Raw genomic sequence first — 15,886 nt, 5'->3', positions numbered from 1 at the left:
AACTTTAAAAAATTAAAAAAAAGGAAAAATCTCCCAAATATCTCCTCTCTCAGGATGGAACCCAACGAAACACAACAACAGCTAAGCTCCTCCTACTTCCATCAACCTCCCACCTCCACTAACATCACCCTCAACGTCGCCGCCCCTTCACCGACCAATGGCTTGCTTCCATCTAACGATGGGGCCCACATGGTCTCCCCCCACTCCGTTCCCTCCGCGGTGATGTCGCCTCTGGAGCCCGCCAGGAGGAAGAGAGGGAGGCCTAGGAAGTATGGCACGCCGGAGCAAGCTCTGGCCGCCAAGAAGACGGCGTCGTCTTCGAACAATTCTTCTTCGGCACGAATGAGGAGGGAACAAGCAGGCTCTGCCGCTTCGTCGTCCTATTCTGGGTCTTCTAGGAAGTCTCAGTTGGTTGCTCTTGGTGAGTTATACTAGTTTTCTATTGTGGGAATTTCCTGGATTTTTTTATTTTTATTTTTCGAATTTTCGTTCTCTTTTAAATAATTATCTGCTTCCTGCTTGGTATTGTTTTTTTTTTCTCTTAATTTCTGAAATTTATGAAGGTTTTTCTTTTGCTAAATTGTTTGCGTTTCTGAGTTATTTGGTGCGTTGTGCATTTGATATATCCTTCGTTAAGGTAGTTTTGGTTCTCGCGCAAAGGATTTAGATTTTGTTGTTGTTGTTTTTTTCTTTTGGAAGTAGCAGATTTCAAGGTGGAGTTTTGGCATTTCGTGGGAGGCCAAGTTTTTGGCTTTCGTAGCGTTTTTATTGCTACTATTGTGTGTGTATGTTTGTGTGCGTTTTTGCAATGAATGAACTCATGGGTGCTTCTTTGTAAGTTAGGTTGTTGATGTTTGTGGTCTTTCTTAAGAACTGTAAGTTCGATGTATTTTTGGGTAGTTGGCTGAACTTAGGGGTTTGGATCTGTTTAATTTAAGAGGTATGGTTTTATCAGTTTGTTATTTCTTGATGTTAATATTAAGGTATCTGATCTGCCCACATAGGTTTTATCAGTCTGATAAGGGTAGTTATTAAATATCTCTTTTAATAGATTTTAAAAGATAGAAATCTGTCTTTTAAAAGTCGGCAATGCTATTAATTTATGACTTCTTCTGTTTTGTATTACATGTATTTGGGGCTGTGGGTAGACTTGATAACTTCTGTTTTCATGTTTTATAGAGCTGGTTCTTCTTATTACACTAGAAAGTTTACAATTTTTTTCCTGGCTTTTTTATGTGACTGTCCTGTAATTTATGTTTTTTTTTGGGTCCCCTTCTGGACCAATTTCCCAAGTCTAATAGGGAGTCCATGAGGCATTTGGTGGTCTGTGTTATATCTAGATCCTTTTTTATGGATACAAGAAATACCTTGATTTCAAGGACTTTTCTGCATTTCATTCAGCAGTCTTCCTTTTCTTTAGTTGCTATAGTTAATTCCTTTGATGCTTTTGGTAATGGCTAACTGAAAATTCCTCAACTTTTGCCATTTTACCTATAAAATTCATATGCATAGAATCTTTTCCTGTGAGAAAGTATTGGAAGCTATAAGGATTATAGTGCATAGTAGCATTTCTATATGTGTAGGAAGTTCTTGTCAGTAGTTTACATGCTTTCGATTCTCCCCTTTTGCCAGGTAAACTAATTTTTTCTCTGATGATATCCCTTTGTTCAAGTAGCAGTTTCCATTACCATGATCTTTTCAGTTTTAGTTATCAAATGGTTGCTACTTAAGTGTGGAAAATGGGTTCAACCCATGTGTCATTTAATTGTATAAATGCCATATATGATGTCAAAATAGTATTATAAAGGCGCATCTAAATGTACTTATTTTCATAGTTCTATTTTCTCATGTCTTAAATTTGGCTGCTTCAGGCTTTCCAGTTTTGTAGAGATTCATGTCTGATGGTTGCAGTTATTTTTAGTCTTTTTAAGTGAGATAACAACCTAACATGCCTTTAAGGAATTTTTTATTTGCATGCTGTTTTGCCTTTATAGGACATTTTCCATTTGTAACGTGCATCTATGTGTTACTTATTAAAGACACTTTTGTCGCCTAGCTTTCTTCCACATGCACCCTAAATCATTATATGCAATATGCTTTTGTTATTTATACCTTGTTGCATGTTGGACATGTATAAATCTTTCATTTTAACCAAACTGGTACTTTCTAATTATTTGAATATTTAAAGCTTGTTAAAAGTGTTATATTTGGCTATATGATGCAGAATGGTTTAACATTAGATTTTCTAAATAATTTAGAAATTGTAATTATATTAAATATAAAACTATTGTACTGTTTACGAGTCTATTTTATGTTATTTAGAAGTATTATTATAGTATTAGTAATTTAGAATTCTTATTCTTATTAGTATTTTTCTATTTGTATTAGGATTAGCGTATCTAATATTATTAATATTAGTTTCTTACTATTGTTAGGATTGATGTTCTTAGATATTATTATAAATAGTTTTGTAATTTTGTTTATTAATCAATCAAGTATTCAATAATATTTGAGAGTTTCTCAGTTTTCTTGTTGTGTGATGCAATCAAATCCTGAAGTTTGATGCTTAAGATTTCTTAGATGTGATGTCTATGAAATCTTCGGTGAGATGTGTAGGTTTTTCATCCCCAAATCCCTAACTGGACAAACAATCCTACTTGTCCTACATCTCTAGAGTGTATACCTATGTTGATACTTCATAAGCTGGTTGGATGAGATGTATATTTGTGGTTCAAATGACATAATTCTTGTATCACTTAACACTTTGTGTGCTGCTAATGAACTTATGGATGTATGAATTTTGTATATACTGCAATTTGCAGCCTACATTCTTCATATGTTTGATTATAGAACATTCTGCTGCTGACCATGATTTATGATTGGTTCCCGATGAGTTATTGAGTATTTGATTTTTCTGCTCCGCAGCTACACGTTATATTATTTTTACTATGTTTTTAGTTATGTTAACTTTCATTGTCATGATTGATATATATGTATATATAGACGTAATTGATATAGTGACTCTTGTGGTATAAATTAGATGCTTATTGTTCTCCTATTTCTAATTAATTGGGACAGGAAATGCTGGGCAAGGTTTTACTCCACATGTTATCAATGTAGCTGCTGGTGAGGTATGCACCCTTTTTTTTCCGTAAAGGTGGAATTTTTTCAGTTGTGCAATGTAGACTAAAATATAAACTAATAAACTTTACATGCGTACTAGATATGCATGCATGGTTTCTCAACTTTAGGTTTGATATAATCTTTTGAGCATGTGGTTTGTGAAAGGTCTAGTGCATGCTTTATTTGAAAGATTTTCAGGATTTCGTTGGCAAGGAAATTGTCGGGTATTTCCTTGGCAAGGAAATCGTGGGGTCTGATAAAGAGAGGGAGAGAGAAAGAGAGAGAATGGGGTTTAACTAACTCGATATGCTTATAGCACAGCACTGGATCAAATCAGTAAATCTCCAAATTAAATTGAAGAACAAAGGAAGTGCATCATTGCTTGGTAACATGTAATTAAAAATTTAGGCTTCATTTGGTTTCTAGAAAAGTTTCTAGTTTCAAATTTCTTACTTTGTATATGTTTATACATGTAAAAGCTTAGTCTTCATTTGGTACCTAAAAGAGTTTCTAGTTTTGATTTTCTTACTTTATATATGTTTATGCATGTGTTTACTCATTAAAGTATGTAAGAGGTGTCTTTGTGCATTCATCTAGTAAAAATAAAAATAGTTTTCTACAAAAACTAATTTAATATTTTCAAATTTTCAAACACCATATTTTCACTTTCATTTTCTTCATTGATAATTAACTTTATGTTTTTATGAATTAAGTACATATAGATTTAGGAAGTAAAAACTAAAAAACATTTTCATGTACGAAATTGGACTCTTATAATGCTAGTGTTAATATCACGTGAAAGAAGGAAAAGGAAGAAATGGTAGTTGACACAGTTTTCTATGTGGACTTGGCTTCTCTCTTGAAGCCATTATTATATTGATCTACATAACAGTTAGGAAGAATTTCCTAATTTGCTAGCTTGGCCAGGATTTTGGGTTGCAAAGTCACTAATGTGCCTATCAAGTACCTTGGTCTCCCCCTTGGGGTGAAATGTAAAGATGTGAACATGAGAACCCATTATTGACATGTTTGGTAGAAAGTTAGCGGGTTGGAAGAGGAATTTCTTTTCTAAAGCGGGGAGACTCACTTTGATTAAGATCACACTTGTTAACTCATCAATCTACTATCTATCCATTTTAACAATTCCGGCCAGCATAGCTAGAAGACTTGAAAACCTTCAGTGTAGATTCCTTTGGGGTGATGAGGATGGTAACAAAAAGTATCATTTGATTAGATGGGAGGAGGTTAAAAAACCGGTTTGGGAGGGAGGCCTTGGTTTGAAGTCTATTGTGGAGTTAAATTGGACTTTCCATGGGAAATAGCTGTGGAGATCTCTTGGGAGAAGGAAGAATTATGATGGAAGGTAGTTCATGCTAGATAGGGAGATTGGGAGAGGGAGAGTGGGAGAAGGGGTAAATTTAAGGCTCACAGGATGAGCCTCTGGAGGAAGATTAGGAATGACGGCCAATACATCAAGGGCTGTGTGGGTTGGAAAGTTGGTAGGGGTGATGGGACTAGGTTATGGCATGATAAATGGATGGGGAACTGCAGCTTAAAAAACAGATTCAAAAGAATTGTTGACATTGCTTGCAATAAGGATGCTAAGGTGGAGGAGATGTGTGAGTTTATGGGGGAGGATAGGGTGTGGGATGTGAAGGTGAAGAGAAGATTACATGACTAGAAAATTGATGAGTATAGCAGCCTGCTTTTGTCTTTGACAGAAGCAAATTTGAACACATAAAATGATAAAAGAATATGGAAGCCTGATGAGAAGAAAAGCTTCTCGGTGAAATTTTTATACAGTTGTTTGACAAAGAAGGATAACAACCGCAACATGCCTGCTCCGTATAAGCAAATTTGAAAATCTAAAGCCCCTCCTAGAATGACTTTTTTTGCATGGGAGGCGGCTAATGAATGTATTTTGACCCTGGATACGCTTAAAAGGAGGGGGAATGTGCTGGTTAATAAATGCTATTTATGCCGTGCTGTTGAGGAATCGTGCAACTACTTATTATTATTTTGCCTTGTGACTTACAGCATTTGGACCGCAAATTTTGGGATGTTAGGGTTAAATTGGGTCATGGCTGGGAGTGTGAGTAATGAGCTTTGGTTTGGGTGGGTATTTGTAAAAAGAAACATCAATTGCTCCTTATTCCACTTACAATTCTTTGGATATTGTGGAAGGAAAGGAATGATAGAGTTTTTGAGAGTATAGAGATTAACTTTACAACAATTAGAGATAGATGAATTTATACTTTTGGATTTATTTTGTTGGGTCATGATATCAAAGACATGTGAGACTTTGGTGCTGTCATATACCACTTAATTGACATGTAATTAGGTTTGTATTCAGGCGGTATCCCCTTGGTACTCTGTGCATAATAAAATTTCACTTTTATTTTTTTAAAAAAACTTAACAGTTAGGAAGAATTGAAGATATAACTAGAAGATATGATGCTTTCGCTTCCATTTCTTCCCTTCTTCCGTACTCTTCCATCTTCTCTAATTAGAATCATTCAGGTATATGTTTCAGTTTAGACTTTATGCATGCATCCTTCTGCACTTCATTTTCATTAAATTTTTTCTGCATTAGCTCCCCTGGTGAATTGGGAACTTGATTCTCTGACCAAAAAGAAAGGAATTTGATGGAAGAAAGTGCGACTTTTGCCTTTTGAGCTAATTTCTTTGAAGATTCTGTAAGACAAATAGTTAATGCATTTGAGGTTTGGTCAGCCTAGATTAACACAAGTGATTGTGGCAGACAGGGTCTATGGGTTAAGTAATCATTGTGAAAATAAGGAGAGAATCTACTATTCACCTGCTCGGGCCAAGGTGGTTCTTTGAGCTGTATTGATAGAGATAGAAGGAGATGTCTTTCTAAATCTTGTTATATTTTTATAGATAACCATTTGGAGGGGAAATGCCTGATCAACATTTGGTGATGGATCACATTAAGTTGGAGAAGAAATATGCATCATTTATTTGTTTTCATTTCTCCTATTATTGAAGGGGAACTAAGTAACCTAATTATCTTTTCAATAAGATGGATTACAATGTCATTGGGCAGGCAGATAAGTGCAAAAACTTGTCTTGCTGGTTAGATTTCCAAATTGGTGGTTCGTGGCAACATCATCCTAGAGGGTCTTTTTGTTTGTGTGAAGTTGGTTCTAACTTATAATCCGCCCAACAAAAAAAAGCCCTGTTAGAACATACTTGTTTGGACAACTAGAAAAGTTGCTCATAGTCACCTGCTTATTTGGCATTTATGACCACCTTTTAAACCAAGAAACAAAAGCACCATACTTTGACTTTTACCCCTATGCATTTATTTGTTATTCGTTAGTACCAAGTAATGGAACAGGTCGTTCTTTAATGATAAGCCCTTCTAACTAACTACTTATTCCTTATCTTCTGAGTAGCAGTAACAGATGTTAAGCTGCTTATAATCACTTGGTGCTTTAAGTTGGTTGTCAGACCACTGGCCCAAGAAGCAGCCAAGTTTTGGTCTGAATGGTAGAACTAGTTGTGTGTGTCAGAGAGAGGGAAGTAAGGGTAAGAATCTAGAGAGAGGGGGAGAAGACAAGAAAAAGTAGAAGAATGTAGGAATGAGAAGTTAGGGAAGAAAAGAGGAAGAATGATTAGGAAATATTCTGCAATTTCATATATGCTCTTTTAACACTAAGTACTGGCAGATGAATAGATCCTAGTGCACACCTGGCACTATACATGGTACACAAGTACCTGTACTATCTATAGGTACATAAAACGACTATTTTTTGTGAATTCAAAATGACATTATGGAATTAAAAAGGACATTTAGAAAAGGAAATTTATAACCAACTAACTAACTTAACTAAATTTTTCTTCCTTCTTCTCGTCATTTCATGACATCTCCCCTTACTTCAAACAAACCTTGTCCTCAAGCTAAAGTTAGGAAACTAACTTTTCAGAAATGTAGAGTCTTCCTAGGTTGTGCTTCAGGTCCCAAGTTTAAACATTTGTCAAGAGCTTGTTCAACTTCCTTCTCCTCATACTGGATGGTTCTTTTCTGCCAAATTTCTTCTAGTTGAACCACAATCTGGTCTTGCGAGTCTGTGATAGGTAATGAGTCATTGACGGCCTTGGAATCCCAACATACTACTTTAGCATTTACATACGGAATACTGGGTGACTCTGATAGCCTGCGGGCATAGTGAATTTGTAAACCTTCCTCCTATTTTTGCTCTATCTTGAATGTTTCATAGTTTTTTAAAATATTTTTTACTAGTATGTCAGATAACCCGATGATTACCCCAGCTAAAATCAAACCCAACTGTGAATGATTCTCTACAACATCAACGGTTCAGGAACCATCTCTGTCATTAATCACGCTCTGATCACACGGTCACAAATTCATCCGCCAGACTTGAGATCTTGTCTCCTTAGAACACAAGGACACAGGAGTACGAACCTATAGAACAGATTATGTTCAAGTAAGGTCGTACCTTGAATGATCCATAGTATTTAGGTCCCAGTGTCACCCATATTACCTTGAATGATCCATAGTATTTAGGTCCCAGTGTCACCCATATTCTCACTATTACCGAGGATTGCCTATAAGGTTGCAACTTCAACAAGAAGACCTCTCCTTCCTTGAATGTCCTCAGGGACCTCTTGACGTAAACATATACTATCATTTGGTTTTGGGCCTCCAATAGATGCTGCCTCAATATTTTGTTCATAATTTCTCTCTCTTTCATCTACTCCTCCAAACTGGCTAATAGCATAACCTACTCTTTTAGTTTCAGTGGTCAGCAGTGGTGGATACTCATATAAGGTTAAATGGGGGCATTTTGAGACTTAAACGGTGGGTACTATTATACCACCATTTTTGCTAAGCTTAGCGACTATGCTCATGACTTGGGTTTCCTGAAAGCCATGCACCTTAAATAATTCTTCAGATATTAATTTACCATTTTGGATTGGCCATCCGACTACAGGTGATAGGGCAGTGTTCATGCTCAATTCTGTTCCCATCAGCTGCAGCAGCTCCTTCCAAGAGAGGCTTATAAAAACCTTATCCTGGTTGGATATTCAATAGATCTAGGTGTTCGTGCAACTTGTATACATTGTTAAAGAATAATTGGGCCACCTTTTTGCTGAAAATGAGTGCGCCAAAGGAATAAGTGGCTGTACTTGGTTTGACTGTCCACTACCACCATCATTGTATCCTTGCCTTTGGACTTAGGCAAGTGTTCAGTGAAGTCCATCGTTATGTGTGCCTGCAATAGGTAGTACACATGTTCCCCTTTTCACCTTCAGCATTCGTCGCACTGTTTGATCTATTCCTCTAACTATTTTTCATCTTGGCCAGAAGAAAACCCGTGTTTGAGATTCTCATAGGTCTCCTTGATTCCCAAGTGGCCACTTGGGGTGAATTATGGTAGCATATGTAGCAAGGTTTCTTGTTGTTTACCTCCCTTCCCTAGCAACAAGTTTCCTTTTTATCTCAACAGCCCTTACCTGTATGAATAGGGGGGCTCAGTCATAGGGTTCACGACAGCTCCGGGAGAAGTTGGATGGTATCTTCATCTTCTTTTTAGGAATTCTATACAGCTTGAATCCATAAAGACACCACAGATGATTCTGTGACAGCCAGCTCACCTTAGTTGTCATCCATTCTGAACAAGGCATGAACAACTTGGTTTTCCCCAACCTTCTTGTACTCAATGCTATCCCCCTTCTTTTGAACGTTGGTGTGAATTTTTTACCCAAAAAGATGCTTAATGCTTTGTTAATTGGTCCTAATGATAAAAAAAAACTCCTTCCGCGTAATGCAACCATTTTGTGATGGCGATTAAAATGGCTAAGACCTCATTTCTGCAAATGTAGAGTGATTAGTGCTTCAAACTCAAAATCTTACTCAAGAAGGTATCAGCCTATGGCTTCCCACCTTGCATCAACTCTATATGGATCCCTTTTGGCACATGCATTCATTTCTAAGGCAAAGGGTTGTTTGACGTCTTCTAAGGTTTCGAAACAGGAGCTGTAGACATGGCTGGTTTCAGTCTGTTGGTTGAAGGCTCCCTCAACCTTAAGATGCCAGTGACAGTTGTTTTTTTTTAATAGCTTACTTATGGTGCCATACCCTCTTGCAAATATCTGAAAGCCCTAGAAATCCTCTCAGTGTCTTCTGTTGGTAGATTTCTGCTGGCTGGACCTTGGAAAGGTTCGTTTGAAAAACCTCCTTTTCTGGTTAGGTGCCCCAAATACACCACTGAATTCCATTCTGAAAGAACATTTATACTCCTTGACCTAATTAGACTCACTCTAAGGCTTGGAAGACAGTCTCGTAGTCCCGAAGTGTCAAATGTTGATCCGTGGTATGGCTATATATAAGAATGTTATCAAAGAAAGTACTAGTATGAACCTCCTCGGGTATGGGCCAAATATCTCCTTTCATCAAGACATGAAAGTTGGCTCGGTGTTAGTGAGTTGAAGGGTCATCAACTTAAACTGAGAATAGCTGTGGTGGTTTTAAATGCAGTTTTGTGAGTGTTCTTAGGATTAACTCGGATCTGGTGGTACCTTGACCTCAAATCCACCTTAGAAAACATTGCCCCTTGCAGCTCGTTCAACAAATCATCAATCACTGGAATAGGGAACTTATCCCCGATTGTAATAGCATTTTAAGCTGCCTATTGTCTATGAAATCTTTCTTTCTCACAAGCAACACAGAGGAAGCAAAAGGACTATGACTTGTTTTGATCACCTTGTTGTCTAGCATTCTGGAGAGATTTGCCTCTCAATTTCAGTCTTTTTAAAGTAGATGCATTTGTATGGCTTTGGTATTTATCGGCGCAGCTCCTAGAATGAGTGGAATGGTGTGTTCTAGGCCTTGGGTGCAAGGCAGGGAAGTTGGTTCCCAAAAGATGTTTTGGAACCTCTAGATTAGAGATTGTACGGCTTCATTAGTGGCTTTTCATAAGTAAGTCTCCCTTTCTGGCCTCTCTTCTTGCACATATTCCAATGAGTATATGACATGGCCGGTTCCAGACCACTCCTTCTGAACCAGTTTGGTTAATCACTTCTCTATTAAGTTCTTTATGGCTCCATCTCTTGCATTCCTCATATCACCAGAGGGTTGGCTTCCATTATAATAGTGGTATGCAACTTCTTAAGGTCCAAGAGGAATAAATTGTTGTCTTACATCCAGTCAGTCTCTAGAATGATGTCTAAACGACCGAGGTCCAATTCTCGAAAAGAGCAGTTAAATTCTTCCTTATGCACAATCTAGTGCACTAGAGAGGTCTTGAATTGGTTAATCATTCTTTGGCCATTAGCCACAAGAACCCTCAAGTGATAGGTCTTCACTAATTGAGCTTCACACCCTTGAGCCACCTTACGATTCATGAACGATTGGATGCTGCCACTGACAATTAAGATGAGTATTAGTTAGATTGTAAAGCCCACTCCTTTCATAGTGCAACTATTATCTTGCCTTTCCATTGCTTGTAAAGAGATCTCACTAGTACCACCACCTACTCGGTGTCTCCTGTGGCTTCCTCTTCGTGCTTTCCCTCCTCTAGTCTGCCCTCCCCTTCTAAGATCTCTATCGACATCATTTGCATTGTCTTACACAAGTGTCCAAGAAAACATCCATCCTCCCTTGTAACATGGGTTATTTGGCCATTTAGTGTCTGTGCTCAAATGGTCTTAGTGTGGGTGTTAGGAGTTGTCAGGTTAGTGGTTTGAGGCTTGAAGCTTGGTAAGTGGTCGGTGAATGTTCTTTGGCGATGAAGCATGGCATTCATGTGTTATGATTTAAGCAATTATTCATAGACTATGTCCACAGGTTTGAGGTTTATATATTCTGATTATATACCATAACTCCTTGCTTAAACCACTAATGCAATTGCTAATGAAATAAGGCTCATTAAGGTGGGGATTTACCTTGAGCATAAGAGACCTAAAGTCCTCAAGATTCTTTTGATGGTAGGAAATGGTGTCCTCTTTTCTCAAATTATTGAACTCCCTCCACTTCATCCAAGGTACTTGGATTCTGAATCTCCTGCAAAGTTCCTCTTCAAAGGCAGTCCAGTCTCCAAAATCTCCTTGTTTAGCCTGCCGGCTTTGGTACCAAATTTCCATCTTTTTCCCCCAAGAACGGGTAGCTACTTTTAGCTTTTGGTTCTCCAGTACTCCATGAACTAGGAAGTATTTGTTGCACTTTCTTATCCATTACTTGGGAACAGTGGAATGTTGATCGTAGGAGTGTTATTGCCCATTACGCTGATGAAGGAACCCGTAGCTTGCCTCTTGCTACTAATTTCCCTGGTTCTTGGGATAGGAAGGACTCTCCGGGATCTGGTGGGATGGTTGGTGGTAAACATTGGGCTGGAAGACTGTGGGTGAAGGGTGTTGGACTTAAGGGGAAGTTTGTGAGGCAATAGTTGGAACCTACATGGCCGTCATGTTATGGATGGTCTCACATGTCATGGTTTGTCACTGGGCACTGTTTTCAGCAAGCTTGGACTCAAGCTTGGCCTAAGCTTGGCGTCCAAGCTTTTATATATCTCGGTCATGAAGTCATGCATTATTCTACCAGTATTCTTTGGTCCATGCCCGATATTGATTCTACCAACTGAGACAAACACTGGGAATCAGACATGATCACCTTTTTCTTGTTTTTTGCTAGTTCGGTCACTGATAAGAGTGCTTCATCTCGCGCACCGTACTCTGGTACCAGGTTGTCAAACCAGGATCATGAAGCAGCCAAGTGTTGGCCTGGATGGTAGAATTAGTTGTGTGTGAGAGAGAGAGAGAGGTACGGGCAAGAACCGGGAGAGTGGGGAGGGAGAAGAGAAAATAAAAGAATTAGGAACCAGGTGATAGGAAAGAAAAAGAGGAAGAATGTTTAGGAAATATTCTGCAATTGCTTTTTAGTCCCAGGTACAAGCATATAAATAGACCCTAGTTGACAGTTGACACCGTACACAACCACCTGTACTATCTGCAGGTGCATACGATGGCTAGTCTGCCGTGGACTCAAAATGCCACTATGGAATTAAAAAGGACATTCAGAGAGGGAAAACTACTACCAACTAGCTAACCTAACTAACTCTTTTCTTCTTCCTGCCATTTCATAACATTAGTTATTGTATCGAATGCTTTAGTTAGATTCTCCAAAAGAAAACAGACTTATACTGATTAAAGTTTTCAATAAATATTAAGATACTATTTTCAGTAAATAGTTACACATTTCCTTTCTTTACATCCTTTCTGTTTGTTGTAGTTTCATTTTCTCTCCTTTTGAGCGCCTTAAATATTCAATTGTAGCCAAAAGGAAATAAAAACTTAGTGCTGACTTATTTTTCTAAACTTTTCCACTGAAAATTTTTCCTTATGTGAATTTCCTTATAGCCAAAAGTACAAGATGATTGTACTTGATATAAAATCCAGAATTGGACAATAATTTGGTATTTTGTTTGCTTTTTCCTTGTCCATCTTGTAAAGAGATTGGGATGCTCTCTTGTATTGAAGAGTTTTCTCTGCTTTTCTAGGAGGGTTTTTCCTATGTACATTTTTTATATTTCTCACCTTTAGTGATATTTATTTCTTTTGTTAGAAAATAATCAGAATACATGCTTTTATCCGCTCATTAAGAGTCACTTCCCACCTCCCCCTCCAGTTTCCAACTTCAAAATGAAACACTAAACAACAACAATGTGAATTTGTTTGCATGTGTCAAAATATTCATTGTGTACATACTGCAAATTCTTTTGAATTATAGATGCTGGACATAAAGAATTTCCTTGACTTTGTTATTCTGTTTGATAAGCAACCTCAGTTGAAGTTTTATGTACATTTGGTTGTTGTTAGTATGGGTGCGACTTGTTGTGCAATAACCTTTCTGGAATTTTCATGGATTAAATAGGATGTGGCCCAGAAAATTATGTGTTTCATGCAACAAAGTAAACGTGAAATATGCATTCTCTCTGCCACTGGTTCTATCTCAAATGCATCTCTCCGCCAACCAGCAACATCAGGAGGCAGTATTACATACGAGGTGATTGGCTATGAGGTCTCTTCCTTTCCATATTTGTAGTTGCATTTTAACTGCTTTCTAATTCTTTAAAGTATTGAGTAGTATTTATTTTATACTTCTAGGGACTAGGAGAGAAGTCTGTCCTGAGGTTTATTGACTGGTAAATGGTGGAGCATTTGTTTTATAGGTAGATGGTCTTCTAAATCATATATGAAACATTGTACTATTAGCCTATGAAAATATAATAGTAAATTGTTTGAAATATATATAGGAGCAGTTCTAATGAAAGTTATACTACTGAAGGGATCACAATTGCAGAAATTAGCATTTTTTTTGCACTATCCTATTTCGGGGTAGACCCGACATATCTGTACTGTTTTTGGAATATAAGAGGACTGACAGGCAATCTTACTTGACGTTGTACTTTGATTACCATAGTGGATCCATTAATGATTATCTGAAAGATGACAAATTATTTTTATGCTCTCCCTAGTGCCTCAAGGAAGCATGTACTAAGGCATCCTTCAGGTTACTGTTTTGTATCACTACTTCTGTTTCCATAAAGGCCTTCGGTTCTTAGTTCCATTAGAATTTCACAAGAAAAATGTTTTGAAATTGCCTCCTCATTTCAAGAACTGTTTTCTTCCAAAACAAAATGTTTTCATCCATTTTCTACTGCATGTATCTTATGAAACTGCTTATAACATATTTTAAGTCAGAAAACCAGAGAAGCAAGTTCTTATTTTCTGGGTTTTAATACCCTAAATTGTATATCCCAAGAATAGAAACAAAACCCGAGAAACGTATATTCCATGGAAGGTTGCAATTTTTTGTCGGATGCAGATTAACCTGTTAGTATGCAAGGAAATGTAACGGAGCGAAGCTTGCTTTCTGAGACAGAGTGAACAGCCACATATTTGATAACGATATATGCTTTTACATATTTGATATGATAATATGGCCTTTTTTCTGCCATAGGGTCGGTTTGAGATAATTTCATTATCTGGTTCTTATATACATACTGAAATTGGGGGGAGGACTGGTGGGCTTAGTGTATGTCTCGCCAGTACAGATGGCCAGATCATTGGTGGTGGAGTTGGTGGACTACTGAAGGCTGCAGGCCCAGTTCAGGTATTCTCCAATGTGCAGACAAATCATTTGATGTATGGTTGATTGAGCAGCGACTTTGTTCCTGCTTCTCACTTTTCTTTATCACTTTGCCGACATCAATAGCCTTTGTGTTTTTTCTACTACAGGTTATTATTGGTTCATTTTTTGTTGACTCAAAGAAGGATGTCAGTTTCAGCGGAAAAGGTGATTCTTGTGGCGCGAAGTTACCTTCCCCAGTTGGTGCATCACTATCAGGTGTTGGATTCCTATCCACTGTTGACTCTATTGGAAGGAATCCGGTCAGGGAAGCCGATGATCATCATAATCAGACCATGGGGGGAAATCATTTCATGATTCAACCTCGGGGTTTACAAATGACTCCCCCGGAATGGGGAGGTAGTCCTGATGGTAGAGGTGCTATCGGTTACGACTTGACAGGTAGACTCACACCCTCAGAGAGAGAACGAGAGATAGACCGGATGTTCTGAGGTAGAAAACATCGCCATCTGCAGGAAGTAACAGGTTGTGGTCCTTATCAATCTTCGGAAAATGGGGAATACGATCATATGGCAGATTAGAAATTGATTCTGGAGTATGACAGAAAACTGTTTTTGACTGTAGGTAATTTGCCAGTTTTACAATAGTAAGTTAGATGTGAAATTCCTTGCACCTCTAGTGGAGTGTAATATGTATATATTGCTGTACAGATTACCAGCATTGCTCTTTTAGGGATGTTATTCAAAGCAGACACCACCGAATTATTGCTCTAAGAATCTGATCCTTTTGAGGGCTGAAAAATTTCACTCGTTCATGGGCATAAATATTGATATGTTTTGGCAATTAGAAAATCCCGGATCAGAGACTTGCTCATCCTAAACATAATACACATGGGTATGGTGCATGCATTTCTTCACTATCACACGCACACACACACAAACACAAACACACACGTTATGCTAGCCTAGCCTAATTAATTAATGTTATTGGTATTCACACTGAAAACACGTGCAGGCATAAGCGGAGCAATGAATAAACAATGATATATATATATATATACGTGTGTATTTATGGTCGAAAACAATGAATGATATTTATATACGGAACGTGATGTGCAGGTTTCTTCTTCAACCCGTCTGTCCAGGGGGGGAGAAGGGGGGAAGGGGTCAACAGTCAATGTGTAAGGATAAAAAAATGCCATGTCAACTCCACTTCACTGCTATACACACAATTTGATGGTGATGGGATCTTATAATTTATTTGATGTTTATAACGGTCAAAAATTTCAAAATTTCATGTTTGATTGGATAGTAACAGAGAGCAGAGAAGACTAGACCAGTATACAAATATATATATATATATATATATAGCAGCAGGTATAATTAAACAATGGAAAAAAAAAATTGTTTATCATTTTATGATTGACGTTTGAGATGAGGGGTTGCATGTTTTGGAGATGGTCGTTGCTAACGTGAGCAGTGAGCACACTGCAAAGGTTGAGTTTTACTCCGGTTTGAAAGAGAGCGTCTCGATTCGCTTCACCCTCCTATCATGGGCCCTTCTGTGGGGCCCACGCTTCTTTAAACTCAAAAAGTTCTTTTTATTTATTATTATTTTTTAAATTTCTTC

At 37.7% G+C, this 15,886-nt stretch overlaps 1 protein-coding gene and 1 non-coding gene across 3 annotated transcripts; one reads left to right on the top strand and one right to left on the bottom strand.

The window, feature by feature from the left end:
* Positions 1-15,063, top strand: LOC110807755 (AT hook motif DNA-binding family protein). 2 transcript variants are annotated; one of them, XM_088222967.1, is made up of 5 exons: positions 1-421; positions 3,079-3,131; positions 13,040-13,171; positions 14,129-14,281; positions 14,407-15,063. In XM_088222967.1, the coding sequence occupies exons 1-5, from the start codon at positions 55-57 to the stop codon at positions 14,746-14,748; spliced, it is 1,047 nt and encodes a 348-aa protein (XP_088079093.1). In that variant the 5' UTR covers positions 1-54; the 3' UTR covers positions 14,749-15,063. The 2 variants fall into 2 exon arrangements, with proteins under 2 accessions (XP_088079093.1, XP_088079092.1); XM_088222966.1 differs by having other exon boundaries at positions 13,040-13,186.
* Positions 7,389-7,605, bottom strand: LOC148253595 (small nucleolar RNA U3). Its single transcript, XR_015812948.1, has one exon. It is a non-coding gene; the product is annotated as a small nucleolar RNA U3 (small nucleolar RNA).
* Positions 15,064-15,886: the final 823 nt, after the last annotated feature.

This window comes from Carica papaya, chromosome 6 (genome assembly GCF_054855325.1).
Source record: "Carica papaya isolate Zhongbai chromosome 6, ASM5485532v1, whole genome shotgun sequence".
Classification (NCBI taxonomy): domain Eukaryota; kingdom Viridiplantae; phylum Streptophyta; class Magnoliopsida; order Brassicales; family Caricaceae; genus Carica; species Carica papaya.
The sequence above is the reverse complement of the archived record's forward strand: the minus strand, read 5'-3'. Positions and strand labels throughout refer to the sequence as shown.

What these genes read in the sequence shown, in the direction of transcription:
- LOC110807755 (XM_088222966.1), top strand. Translation starts at nt 55, where the DNA reads ATGGAACCCAACGAAACACAACAACAGCTAAGCTCCTCCTACTTCCAT. An exon ending in GTCTCAGTTGGTTGCTCTTG is followed by an intron (nt 422 to 3,078) that starts GTGAGTTATACT and finishes TAATTGGGACAG; the next exon opens with GAAATGCTGGGCAAGGTTTT. An exon ending in TCAATGTAGCTGCTGGTGAG is followed by an intron (nt 3,132 to 13,039) that starts GTATGCACCCTT and finishes TGGATTAAATAG; the next exon opens with GATGTGGCCCAGAAAATTAT.